At 35.1% G+C, this 12,578-nt stretch overlaps 1 protein-coding gene across 4 annotated transcripts; it reads left to right on the top strand.

Annotated features, from left to right (window-relative positions):
* Positions 1-88: 88 nt before the first annotated feature.
* Positions 89-12,290, top strand: LOC117928768 (Golgi to ER traffic protein 4 homolog). Of its 4 annotated transcripts, XR_004653659.1 has the most exons (14): positions 95-205; positions 337-422; positions 1,467-1,546; positions 2,280-2,358; positions 3,315-3,396; positions 5,244-5,394; positions 6,656-6,746; positions 7,345-7,428; positions 7,976-8,022; positions 9,820-9,948; positions 11,175-11,259; positions 11,471-11,551; positions 11,817-12,109; positions 12,206-12,290. XR_004653659.1 is itself a non-coding variant. In XM_034848776.1 (13 exons), the coding sequence occupies exons 2-13, from the start codon at positions 375-377 to the stop codon at positions 11,826-11,828; spliced, it is 969 nt and encodes a 322-aa protein (XP_034704667.1). In that variant the 5' UTR covers positions 95-205; positions 337-374; the 3' UTR covers positions 11,829-12,260. The 4 variants fall into 4 exon arrangements, 3 of the variants coding, with proteins under 3 accessions (XP_034704665.1, XP_034704667.1, XP_034704666.1); XM_034848776.1 differs by having other exon boundaries at positions 11,817-12,260; XM_034848774.1 differs by lacking the exons at positions 11,175-11,259; positions 11,471-11,551; positions 11,817-12,109; positions 12,206-12,290 and adding an exon at positions 10,147-11,120 and having other exon boundaries at positions 89-205.
* The last annotated feature ends 288 nt before the right edge of the window (positions 12,291-12,578 follow it).

The raw sequence follows: 12,578 nt of genomic DNA, 5'->3' as shown, positions 1-12,578 counted from the left end.
CCCACCTATACACATAAATTATAATAATGAATCACTCCATGAACACGTGGGGAACCGAATATATTGTAGAGGGTGAACCGTAGAGTAACGCTTGCGGTGGGGTTGTTAATATTCAAAGCCCTGGCGTCTCTCACACGAGCTCTGCTCTCGAACCTCCTCCTTTCCTGTCAAAACACGTGACTTCAACTTCCACTACATCTTTCAAGTTAAGATTCTCGGCTTTCCTCCATTTTTTCTGTCACCAAAACCCCTAATTTCTCCATTCACTGAATTTTCCACTTGTTTTTTTTGTCTTCATCCGTTTTTCTGTTTCACGAAATTCAATTCGCAATACAGACTATTGGAATCGGCGAGGACGATATCGATTCGAGGCCATGTTGCGCCAGAGATCCAGGAAAGGCCCGTTGCCTCCGGCTCAGGAGGTATTTGTCGCTGTTTGTATAAATGGGTTTCTTTTTTCTCCCCAATTTGTTGATCGCGATTTTTAGATTTGAAACTGTTGGGTTGCATTATCTATTTGGTTAATTCGTCGGCTTCTCGTTACTTTTGTTATGCATTTTTGTAAACGAGTAACGTGGAGTCGTCTGTATGGTTGCCCAGAAAATTAAGGAAGCGAAGAACACGAAATGATATTTTTTTTGTTTTTTTTTTGTTGGGGTACATTTTCTGCTCTTTCTTTCATAAGAGAATAAAGCGAGTCAGCTTGTTTACTTTTTAACTTTGGTTTCTTTGAGTTCTTTCGGGCTTACTCGATCACGAGGTTTGTGGGCATTGATGTGATTGGCAGGAATCAGAGATTAGTCTGCTTCCCCCAGAGTCTTCTGAGTATGAAAAAGGGAAAATGAAAAGGAGGAGGAAAGGACTAATTTGGCTTATTACATCCTTTTTTAGTGTTACTTTTATTGGAAACAAATAAAGAAAAATAAAGGGTCAGTTTTGTTCTGTTTTTAAGTATTTGTTGTCATCCAAAATGCGAAGTAAATGATCATGGATTGGAAGTTTGTTCATCATCTTTGCAAACTGTTTTCTTCATTGCGTGGCATATTACTTGGGGATGCTGAAAAAAGGCTTTTGTTTTCTGTTCATTTAATTTTTTTAAATAAATTTGGAAATTCTTGTCTGAAAATGAAGCTAAACTCGATATAAATTTTAGTTTTTTTTTCCTCTTATTTTCCTATGATTTCCAGAAACGAAACAGAGCTTAGATCAAATGTGGGGATGTTGAAGCTGAAAGTTAATATCAATTGTTTTGGAGACCCTGTCAATTTAAAATAATCTAGTTTGAACTTAGGGGTCTTTTTTTTTTTTCATAGGCAAGTCTTGGGTTTATTATAAGTAATGGAACTATCTGAACTTTCTTGTTACTCCCTTTTTTTGAGGTTTTGTTTCTGGTCATAGTGGTTTTTATCTGATTAGGAAGAAGATCTCTGGCCGCCTTACAATTTTTTTTTGTCTGTTAAATGCAGCATATTGATAAATTAGAGAAAACTGTGAATGATGGTGATTACTATGGAGCTCAACAGATGTACAAGTCAATTAGTTCAAGGTATTGGTTGTGATATTTCTTAACTATCTATTTCCTTTTTATTTCTACTTATATTTCATTTTCTGTTTAATAACTTTTTATTGGGGGTAGGGAATTATTCTGAAGTCTTGGTAGTTGGTAAATATGGTATTTCCTTTTTTAGTTGATGATCCTCAATAGATTTAATTGAGGGGTTGTACTTTAATTTCTAGATTGGGGCTGTAATTGAGGGTTGTTTCTTTTTGTTTCCTCACATGTTTACTTCTTGTGTATTATGATCACCTCTTGTTGATTGACATTTTTAATATATATATATATAATGCTTATTTGTCTATCAAAAAATGGATCACAATTCTCTATCACTTAAGTAAGATAATGCATGTGTAGGGCTGCAGCCCATGTACAGTCGTAGTAGATGTGGTATGCCTGTACATACTGTTGTCAATGTAGCAATAATGCTAATCGCCAACAATTAAGGGGAGGGATTAGTTTTGTGTGTTTGCCTCGCTATTTGGCAAATCCTTTTGAATTGCATTGTATATGTCCTGTGCACCTTAGTGCATAATTCCTTTTAGAATTTTAAAATATATTCTTGCTTATGAAAAAAAGCCAATGCAAATTGCCAGATAAATAATGTGAGCTCAAAGAATTTTATACATTTGTTTTCTTGAGAGGTCTTTATTTGTCACAATCATTTGAACTGACTCTATTGTTTTTGAATTTGTGCATGCTGATGAAATATGAATAACCACAGATATGCATCTGCTGAAAGGTACTATGAGGCCTTGGATATCCTTGAGTCAGGTGCTTGCATCCAGTTGGAAAAAGGACAGGTTATACTATTTGTAGTTAAAAATTTCCCATGTTATTGAATGAGGTTGTGTTGAAGTTGCTAATAACCATGCTATACCTATTTTTTACTTTTTCTTGGAATGTTCCTGGGTCCTTTTGCAATTTCTCTCTAAGCTTACATGTGTTAAAATAGATGATGTTACTTGCTAGATAGCATGCTTGTTATAGTATGCCAAGTTATTTTTATCTTTTTCTTCATATATTTTTCCTTTCTTCGCAAAAAGAAAAGCAGTTGGATTATACCTATCAAAAAAAAAAAAAAGGATTATGTGAACTTGAAAGTTTGATTTACAATACGGACTATTAAGGAATTGGATGACTACATGTGGGTACCCCTGATTTTGTTACCCTGGTTTGACTAGCTGCAGATTGGATGCTAAATTATTAATATTGAATTCAAATAATTACCAACAACAATATAAGGCACAAAGTTTTGTCTCATCGAAATGGATCGTCGATTGGGGTCCCAGATTCACAGGCTATAAGGACCCTGGCTGCTTTTAAAGTTGAAATCTTTTTAATGTTAATTTGTGGAGGAAAAAAATATTATGGATTCCACTATAAATCTACATGGTAATTACTAGCTTGTTGCCAAGTTTAATTATATCTTGCTGTCAGTTGAGATACAATTTTTATACCAGCTAGATGTAGACCTCAAATGAGCTACGTCAGGCTTGGTATATGTGAAATTTCGAGTAGCTCTGGCCCAAAGCTCAATCTTTTATATTGAAAGATAGACCTGTGCATGACTGGCTTTGACCTTGCTTCAATTCTTTTGTATTACTTTTCGTCGGTACTAATAAATTGATTTATCTTTTTCAAGTGAGTTTTGATTACTGAGTTGTCTCCAAAGAAATATTTCATGAAATTGTTCTAGATCTCCTTATTTCCTTCTGAAATGCTCTCTCTTGATATACTGCATTTACAATATTTTCAGGTCACTTGTGGGGCAGAGCTTGCTATATTATTTGTAGAGACACTAGTTAAAGGGAAATTTCCATATGATGACAACACTCTTGGTCAGTCTTCTCTTCTGATGTAGTTTGTGTGTGTGTGTTTATTTAAATGTTTGTTCAATATCTTTGTTTGTATGATTGATCTTGAAAGGAAAAAAAACAAGGATTTTTGAGAACTCAGCTCTCTTCCATTTTTCAACTTTGTTTTGTTAGTTGTCAGAAGAATGTCATTTTTTCATATTTTGGAGTCCTATGCTTATGATTTCAAATTATATTGCTTTCTTTCTTGAATTATTTGTTTATTTATTTATTATCATTATCATTTTTTTTTTCTGGAACTAGAATGGCTTTCTCAAATTTTCACTTTTTTTTTTCTTCCTTTTTCCAGGAACTAAACATTGGAGTTTTATATTCAGTAAATGACAGTATAGATAACTTTCAAGAAAAATATTGCATGGTCCTGTCAATTTCACTAGATAAAAATAAAAACACTGGGCAAAGCCTAAAAGACAGTGGTAAAGCAACTAACACAACTTCAAGAAAGACTTACTAGGAGTGTGTTAATGATTGAGAACCAGTTCGTTCTCATCCTTCATGTATCCTTTTTCTCTATTATCAATGCAATTATGTTTCCTAGTTAAAAAAAGAATGATTGAACATGACTTTAAAAATTGAGCATAGAAGAACCTTTGATAAAAGTTTGGTCTGAGTTCCATTTGTGTGATGTTGTCAAGCAAGTTCACTATGCGGTGCTTCTAGTTTATAGGATTTTGTAGTTCACTCTGTACCCTCTTAGTTTTTGCCACCCTGATCTTTGTACTGGTTTTTAGGCCTCGTGTGGGAGCTCCTTCTCTTTTGAATTATCCTTTTGCTACTTCTACATTTGATTTTCTTGGTGCTTGTCGGGACCTCCTTTTTGTTTCTATCAATTTTTTTATCTTCTTGAAGGATATCTCATCCTTTCTGTACTTGTCTCATTCAATGAGAAGAAGTGGAGTGTTTTTCTTTCTTAAAGAAGCTACTTCTATGCTTGGTTTTCTTGGTTCTTGTTGGGACCTCTTTTCTCTTTTAATCAGATTTTGTATCTTCTTGAAAGAAATCTCGTCCTCTGTACTTTTTCTTTCATTGAATGAAATGAAGTGTTTTTTGTTTTTGAGAGAAAGCTTGCTAGTGTTGCACTTGCTTGCACCAAGGTGTGTGGGCAATAGAGAAAATGCCTATCTTAGAAGGGAATGCATGCACCCACTGCCAAAGAGGTAAAATAATTGGTAGGAACACACAGAGCATGATATATTGAAAATGAGGGAACCAAATATTGCAACTTGTCTTTCCATCTCTGCAATTGAACCTTCATATGTCACTATCTTTCTCGGTGTTTTGTCTTCGAAAAGCGGAATGATCAGAAAGCATCTTTACAAGTAGTATTTTTCATTGGTATTGTGCAATGATATCTATGTGGATTATGCCTGTTTCTTCTTTTTTTTTGGAAGCTTTCTCAAGATAAGCTTTTGCCTGGTTCATCATATTGTCTCACTTTTGTTATTTCCTGGGAAGGCTATCCAATAGTGAGGATCCAATTGGTTATTGAATTGGCATTCATAGTTTTGTGCTAGGTATCATAGTTTGCTTCCTTCCAAAAAAATACAAATTGTTGAGTGGTGTTTGTTCTCTAAATATAAGTAAGGAGATGGAGGCTGACTTATCCTTGTTTTTCCCTATGGTCTTTTATTTGTTTCCTTATCCTTTAGAGTGATGCACCATCTATACAAGTAAAAACTTGGGAACTTAGCAGTTTGCTGACTGTTGTTTGTTAATTGCCCTCATATGTTCTCCATAACCATTTTTAGTTGTTTGTTGTATCCAAATTTTCTCTCTTTGTTATTGAGATTATGACAAAATATTTATGTTAGATCGTGTCAGGAAAATCTACAAAAATTTTCCTCAAATTTCTGTGCCGCAACAATTGGAGGATGATGATGACATGCAAAAACTTTCTGAAGCCCTTGGAGCTGCAAAAACACGTGTAGAAGTCTGTTCATCATTCTTGAAAGCTGCTATGAAGTGAGCGGTTCTCTCCTTATTTTCATCGTTGAATAAGTTCTTCACGGTGTTACACACAGAGAGGAAAACGCATATTATATTATATTATATTATATTATCATTCCTTATATTTTGTTAGCTTTGTCCAAGTTATATTGCTGTCCGTCTCCTGTAAAATTTAACAATAGGAATTTATTTGGTGGGTTTTCTGCTGTAGGTTTGTAATATCAAAATGAGGCAACTTCTTGTCTGGTCTAAAGTCAAATTGCATTTGTTCTAATATAAATGTGGAAGGTTATGGTGGTTGCATATTACTTTTATGGAATGTGATCATGATGTAGAAGGGGCATAATGCTTTTATGGCAAGTAATACTGCATCTTTTTTATTTGTTCATTTTTTTAATACATGTGCATGCACATGTGTCTATATTTGTTTATAGTGGGTGCTTATACTTAGAAGGTTACTTGCATTGATGGGGAGTTACCAAGAGGTGAGTGAAGTGGGTTTAGAGGAAAACTGTGCTTGGAGTTGTTGGTAGTGGATCCATAGGGCTTGGAATCTTGAGGGATACTGGCGAGTCTAAGAGATTACTTATGGTGGGATTAAAATTTTGTAGTGAGTTGCAGCCATTTAGGCCTTATATAGTGGTTGGGAGAATGCTAGCAAACTAGGTGACCATCAGTAGTCAGTTGCAATGTGCAGGTTCTAAGCACCAGGCCCATGGCTACATGCATGTTCGGTAGCAGAGTTGACAAGTCAGGCCCATACAACCTGTACGATGCCAGGATTGACACTTGTGCAAGGGACAAAAATTGCTTCTCCTTTCCTCTCAATCTGATTGAAGCCCTCCAAAACTAGCCACTGAGCCAAGAACCATCCAAATAGCTTGGTGACAGGAGGCTAGGCTCATCATCAGAGCATGCTGGTTTCATAACAAACCCCCTGAATCCCTTTCAGTTTGGCAGGTGTTAAAGCATTGAGTATATGGTGCCTTGTGTATCTTCAGGGTTCTGTGGGGAGTAGGGGTGGGTTGGGTTAGATACTCCTCAACCACCAAACGGTGGGCAGCCTACATGTCATAATTAAACTCTGCTATCACAATATTCATATATGTTTGAACATGCATGCACAGAACTATGTGCATTTTATGTTCCTTATTTAAGATTTGGACCTCGTAAAATCAATCTCTGAAACTTAATGATATGCTAGCTGAGTTGATATTCTACTGCCCTTTGCCTCTGCAAATGCACCCTAACTGCTTTTAATTCTTTTGTCTTTTAGGTGGTCTGCAGAATTTGGATTTCATAGGCAGGGCTCTCCTGAAATTCATGATATGCTAGCAGAATATTTATATTCTGAATCCCCTGAGTTGGTAGGTTTGTGAGCAAAAATTTAGACTTGAGCACCTGATTGCTGCCACATGTTTTTGATTTATAAGCTCTACATTTTATTTCCCTTGTTTTTCTGATTTATGTTCATGGAATGTTTCCTTGATCCCAATTTATACAATGAAGGAAAACAAGAATTCCTAATATATATAGGTATATAGATTGTGTGAGTGTGTGTGTTATATGCAAAACTGAGAAATATTATTTAGAAGAAAGAGTGATAAATGTGGAGCTGTCTAAAATAAGTTATCCACCAAAATAGTGCGAAGGGTTCTCATGGAAATAGGATGATTCGGTTGTGTATAACATTACATTTGAAGTTGGTCTATGTCAAACTTTTTAGCATTTGAAAAAATGTTTGAAACATATGTGTCCTGATATTTTGTTTGTAAATACTTTTTACAACTCCACATTTTTCTGTATCCCCACTGGAGATGATTAACTTGTTCCCTTGAAAACAATTTTATTTTTAGTCCATTATAATATACATAGTTGGTAGGGGGGATGTAGTTTAATGTCCTGTTTTTGTGGGATCTCATCATTCATTGGCACAATCAATATTGATATAATGCTGCTTTGCAGGATATGAGTAGGATATCGTTACATTTTGTTCGAGGAAACAACCCAGAGAAGTTTGCTTCTACTCTAGTAAATTTTATGGGCAAGGTTAGCCTCCCTCATACAAGTCTTTCTTTTTTCTGAATTCAGCCAAGAGCATGGAATTAGGTGCATAAAGTTTAATAATCCAATCTTTTCTCTTCAGAGCATTGTGCAATATCACTGTGAAACTATTTATTTTAATTAAAATAAGATTCTATGTTATTGAACATGTTTCATGTTGTACATTTGTGGAAGAGCATTTTATAAAATATTATATGATGTTCTTTGTATCTTAAGATATATTTCACTAGTATTATGTTGGTGAAAAAATTCTTATCATTAAAGTTAACATCATCATTTTACTGTTCACATCACATGATAGTTTTGGATTCTTTTCGCTTTCTTTTTACTAAGAAACTTTAGATTGTTAAATTGTTTTGCATTATGTCATCAATCATCAAATCCTAAGCACATGCATAATGCAGCAAGAATTATTTTAATTAATTAATTAGGTTTTTGGCCAAGGTCCATCTGCACTGCTTTAAATATAGTAATTTCTTTTTTCTTGGTTACTTATAAAATGTCTTGGCTAATATGCTTTTCGATGAAACAGTGCTATCCAGGTGAAGATGATTTGGCCATTGCACGAGCTGTCTTAATGTAAGTACACTTCAAAACTGGATGCCTCCCTATTTTATTTTTTAGATAAGATGCTCATTTTTTTCCCCTTCATTTTGGTTGTTAACATTCTGTTTTGCTGGGAACCCCCATTATCAATACGTTTCAAGTGTCCTAACACTCCAATATGATAAAATATGCTTTTTGGGGTTATTATTTGCTGCTTGATACAGTTGACTGTATAGAAAAACAGGAAGATGAGGAGAATGGATGTTTTGTTTTTCCCTTGTTTCCGCTCATTCTTCAATTAACCTTCTTGGAGGATTTCTGCTAAATATTGGTAAAAGATATTAAAATTTTGAATGTGAGCTAACTCTTGTGATTCTATTGAGCCATATATTTTTGTTCCCGTTTGTCTTTTTCTTTGATCCTAGGCTTAATAAAAATAGCCCCATACCATCTACAAACATGGTTTGCTCCTTATTAAACTTAATACACCTTACTACTCAATAATGTTAACCCCTAAAAAGAAATGTGGATTATTGTTTTTAAAACATATGGAGGGTTTAGATGTAAGTTCCTTGATATCATTCCTTTGACTACAAAAGTTGCTGATTAGTACTTGTCAAACGAAGGAGAGTAATGTCATGTAAGTTGTACAACTGTCTTTTCTTTTCTGATGAAAAGATATGTACTAATTATTTAAAAACAATCTAATGAATTTAATTCAGAAAAGCATTTTCAAAGGCTTTTGATTATGCCAGTAGTTGTTTTTAACTCTTTCCTTAATGTGGATTTCCTTTGTTCTTATTTTTTAACTTAATGTCTGGTTTCCAAATCTTCTTTCTTATTTTCGTAGATTGTTCACTTCAATTAGAAGTGTTCTTATTTCTATTACAAAGTGTTCTAATTTATATATTCAGACTTTTCCAAATTGTTGTTCTTGTTTTATAGGTCTGTAGTATTTCATGGATATGCTTATCAAAAACATGTTTCACTGATCATTGTTCATCAATCATGTTGTAGACTTTTAGCAATTTTGTTCTCAATAAGTCAATTTGATCCTGTTATTTGATCTTGAAAATTTTCCTGTCCTGTCAGGAATCTAATTCTGATCGCTATGCCTATTGTCTGAAGAAATTTTTATTTAGTTACTGGAACTGTGTACCGAAGAATGTAGAACTTGATTGTGATTTTTAAGTATAGAATTAAAATGCCTTCAAAGTTATATCGACAAGTTGAAATTTTTTATACTTTATTTTATTGCAATCTGTCATGTGGGAGCTTGTAATTTTCTTGCTGCTGGGAGAACCTATCATGATGCTCTGTCACAAGCATGTCAGAAGTATCAAGACAAGGGTTTTAGTTACTCAAGACACCCTTGTGCTTCAGCATAGATAATTTGAATAATCCTCAAATGTCCAGCAAAACCTAAAAAATTCCTCTCCCTTAACATTCTATCATAATGCTTTGCTCAGTATGATTTGTTAATATGTTACTTTGATAGCTCCCTATGATGGAAGCTTAAATAGGGGGGAAGTGTTTTACTTTGGCTTTCTACCTACCACAACCCTCCTTTATCCAGGTTCAGGACTGCTGAGTAAAGGTGAGGTGCCAAATGCAGTAAGTTTCCCAATTAATAAATAAATGAATAAATAAAGGAAGGAAGAAAGTAGGAAACTTGCAATTGGGAAACCTCTTGGAGCATGCTTTGTATACTTAATACAGGAGTAAAATTGCATTCTACAGGCTTCAGCTTTTGGTTAGTTAAATCCTTCTGCTTGTATCTTTTTAACTGCGCATGCAAATTCGGTTCAATGCAATCTTCCTCCCTTACAGGTATTTATCTCTAGGTAATCTGAGAGATGCCAACTATCTCATGGATGAGGTAAAGAAGCAAGTGGAATCTAAAGAGCTTGAATATCCGGAATCTGATCTGACCGAGTTCATTGATTATCTTTTGTTGACGTGAGTTTTGTTTTATTTCCTTTCTATCAGTCTTGTTAAATAACATTTTTTTTTTCAGAAATAAACATTTTGTTACCATGAAACAAGTAGAAAAAAGGATGAGAAATTTTACCTTCATAATAGCATCCACTACAAAACTCTTACCAAAAGTAGAAAAAAACCATCTCATCTTACAGGTCGTTGCACATCTAATTTCAGGGAGGTAGAAATTCACCCAGAAAAGACGTATTTTTTGCTCTCCTCTTTGCTAAAATATCTGCCATGGGATGAGCTGAACAAGGAATCCAACAAAAGAAGCACACCATGTCTGAAGCAAAATAGAAATTTAGGCCAAACGCTCCATCAAATTTCCATGAGCATTGTTCTTTCTTATTCACCCAAAATAGGACTACTGTTGAATCTCCCTCAACTAGAAGGTTGGAAAGACCTTCAGGTTTGGCCAACTTCAGGCCTTCTAACAAGGCTAGAATCTTGGCGGCCTCAATTGCTAGATCCACTCCAACATGTTTAGAGAATGCTATTATTAGTGTACCATGATGATCCATGAGCAGTCACTCAATTACTAGCTGTTCTGGATTTCCTAATGAACATCTATCAAAATTCAACTTGATGCAACCCACTAGAGGAGGAGTGCATCTGGAGAGAGTCTTCTCTGCCAATCTAGTAGATTAGCATACTAGGTTCCAACCTAGCAATATATTACTCAAAGGGTTGATCCCAGATGATGCCCACATTGACGCCTAAAGGGAACAGGAGAAATAGGTTGAATCTCTTCTGAGGAGATAAGATGTATGCCACAACTACAAGCGGGGGGAAATTGACATGGGTGCTGGGTTTTCATCATCCATTCTGGAGTTTTCTGATACCTGTATCATGTGACAAAAGTTTTGAAGGTGAATCCTCAAGGATTAACCATTTTAAATCTCTTAAAAAGAAAAAAAAAATGAAGAAACATCATGCACTCAAACCTGTTTTCTTTTATTCAATGCTTGAATCTCATTGTTGCTTCTGCCTCCAAGTCTTCTTGCTCCTAATGCCACCTTTAGTCCCCCAAATTGGCTAAACTGGTATCTTCCAATAATGCGACAAAAATTTGTTATCTCTACATTGAATAATTTGTTCCATACACTTAACTCTTTTATCCTGCTAAGGCATGTTTTCAGAAAGCTAGACCAGCTATAAATATAATATTTATTTTAATTGCTTTGATCTTCTTTTTGGTGCAGGCTGCAGAGAGATGCATTGCCTCTTTTTAATATGCTGAGACAGTCTTACAAGTCAAGCATAGATAGAGAACCTGCATTTAATGAGGTTTGCCATTTTCTCTTTTTCTTTTTTGGTTGGTTTAATTTTGCACCAGAGTTTTTCTTCTATTTCTCTTTTGTTGGATGAACCTGAGGTCTTCAAAATGAGCCAAGTTGAGCATCTGACTGCCCTTGGGCTATTATAAATTTCCTGCACTCTTACATTTTATTATTGCTGTCATATTTGGGTGGGTACTAACCCAAAAGTTGTGGTTTAGTTACTAGATGAAATTGCGGAAAAATTTTATGGAGTTCGGCGTAGAAATCCTATGCAAGGAATGTTTGGGGATTTCTTTAAGGTGATTATTTATTTACCAGACTGTCATGTTTTATTTCTTTCCTCTTTTAAAGTTAAGAAGAGTTTTAAGAAGTCCCAACAAAAAGACTAAAATATAAGATCTCTTTAAAGATTCTTGGAGAGTTAGTGCAGATAACAATTGTTTCATTTTGTTCCCCACCCCTAGTCCCCCATGGAATAGTAAGATCACCTTTTTAAATATTGGGAATTGAAATGCCTCTTACATGTGAAATTCTTACTTGGATTTAACATTTTCTATTGTGCAGTTGATGGCTTAATAGCATGTTGCGAGTCTCAGTTGGATCTCTTTCTACCTTGATGGAACCAACACTGTTCGAGTGTAATTTTATATTTTTGACATTGTAGAAGAATTTTGTCAAAGGTGGAGATGCTGACAATTCTATTATCACTTTTTGTAAGTGACAGGGAGGGGGCAAGGCTCTCCCTCCACTTTGAATGAAACTGTAACTCTAGTTACAATACACATTCTTTGACATGGGGTTGTACCACTGATTGATCTTCTGGTACTTATGAAAAGAAACTACTGGTTGATCTTCTGGTAATTAAAACTTGGGTTCTTTTATCTTTTGGATTTGGACAGCCTTCAGCTCGTGTATCCCAAACATGCTTCTTAACACACCTTTATATTATGTAGGGAAGGTGGTTGTGATCAAATATTGAACAATGAAGGGATATTGTCATTTTGATAATTGAAGCTGTAGATGAAATGTTATGGAGTGGGAAAAGGAAGCGTCCGAGTGTTTTCTCTGTGTCCTGCTTGATCCATTTTGACCATTTTGTATTGATTGGCCGTTGCTCGTTAAGCAAGTATGGGAAAATATAATTTCGGCTGATTCCATCCATCTAGACTCACATAGAGGCTGAGCAGGGTGGGATTATTTGGGATGACAAAAAAACCCGTGGGGACCCATTTTTAACAGACGTAGACATGGGATAAAAAAGGGTCTTGGTGGGATCCTTAGAGCAGGGATGGGGAATAATAATGGGGATTAGAGTTGGGATGAGAA

This window comes from Vitis riparia, chromosome 13 (genome assembly GCF_004353265.1).
Source record: "Vitis riparia cultivar Riparia Gloire de Montpellier isolate 1030 chromosome 13, EGFV_Vit.rip_1.0, whole genome shotgun sequence".
Classification (NCBI taxonomy): domain Eukaryota; kingdom Viridiplantae; phylum Streptophyta; class Magnoliopsida; order Vitales; family Vitaceae; genus Vitis; species Vitis riparia.
This window is presented reverse-complemented; position numbering and strand designations above follow the sequence as displayed.